The 1,203-nt window shown below is 60.4% G+C and overlaps 1 protein-coding gene across 1 annotated transcript; it reads left to right on the top strand.

Annotated features, from left to right (window-relative positions):
- The first annotated feature begins 685 nt into the window (after positions 1-685).
- LOC127752037 (ribosomal protein S6 kinase alpha-2-like) lies at positions 686-1,202 on the top strand. The gene is made up of 3 exons (XM_052276528.1): positions 686-972; positions 1,065-1,146; positions 1,189-1,202. The coding sequence occupies exons 1-3, from the start codon at positions 850-852 to the stop codon at positions 1,200-1,202; spliced, it is 219 nt and encodes a 72-aa protein (XP_052132488.1). The 5' UTR covers positions 686-849.
- The last annotated feature ends 1 nt before the right edge of the window (position 1,203 follows it).

Here is a 1,203-nt window from a genome sequence, read left to right on the forward strand (position 1 = left end):
GGAGGGAGGAGACCACGTGAATAATAGACGAAGCCCCTCATCGGAGCCCAGCAGTGGCAGTGGCAGTATTGCCCCGCTCCCCAACCCTCCTTTTCTCTCCCCTGAATCCCCCCCCTCGCCCTCTCCCCTCGAGGGAGAGCCGTACCCTTGCCGCTCGCTAATGGTTGGTTGTTTGGTTTGTTTTGGGGGCCTCGAGGGGAGCGGCTGCCTCCGAATGTGCGCTTGTGGGCGGACCCGGCCCGGGGCCCCGCCCGCCTTGTCCGTTGTGGCTGCCCCGGACGCGGCCCGTCGTCGCCCGTCCCTTGCCTCGGTCCAGTCTGCCGAGACATTAGCATTCCTGGTTCATGGCGGTGGCGACTCGATTGAAATTGGGTGCGAGTTGCGAGTGCGGCGAGGGCGCCGGGCTGATCCTAGATCTGGAAGCTCCTGGAAGCTTCTGGAAGTGAGCCCGGGGAAACTGGAAGTGACAGACGAGCGGTGTGGGACTGGGGCAGTTGTGGGCGGGGAGCGTTTCGTCGCCCTCCCTTTGAGCCTCCACCCTCCTCTGCCCACCCGCTACCCCACCATCCTTTTGTCCGCGTCTGCCTCACCGTTTGGCCGAGCCCTGCAATTCCGGGCGGAAATTAGTTGAAGCCCGAGACAGGCGTCTTGTCGGCGTAGCTTCGCTGAGCCCTGTTGCCCGACCTCGCTGACGGTCTCCTTTTCCTGTTGTTGCAGCACGTCAGTCGCGGGCCGGTCGCCAAAGCGGTGCCGGACGGCCTCAGCCATGTCGGCGGCGACACCGTCGACGGGCACGCCCTGGGCCCCGGAGGCCTGGGGCACAACCTGGACCAGCACTCTGAGGAAGACATGCTGATGGGCTCGGAGACCCACGAGATCGAGCTGGGCGAGGTGGTCAAGGAAGGCCACGACAAGGCGGACCCCTCCCAGTTCGAGTTGCTCAAAGTGCTGGGCCAGGGCTCCTTTGGCAAGGTGAGTCTTCCTGTCTGTTGCCAGGGGTAGTGGCGCGTTGGCGTATTCTTTGACCTGATCTTGAAAGAATCTCTCTTGTTTTTCCTTTTCAGGTGTTTCTTGTGCGGAAGGTAGTTGGGAAAGATGCGGGCACCCTGTATGCCATGAAAGTATTGAAAAAAGCCACCCTAAAGAGTAAGTCCTTTGTTTTTTCTCAGTATTTTAACATGTTATTAGTTATTGATCTTTAGA

The sequence above is a fragment of the Frankliniella occidentalis genome, unplaced genomic scaffold, assembly GCF_000697945.3.
Source record: "Frankliniella occidentalis isolate FOCC.00 unplaced genomic scaffold, Focc_3.1 Scaffold3317, whole genome shotgun sequence".
Classification (NCBI taxonomy): domain Eukaryota; kingdom Metazoa; phylum Arthropoda; class Insecta; order Thysanoptera; family Thripidae; genus Frankliniella; species Frankliniella occidentalis.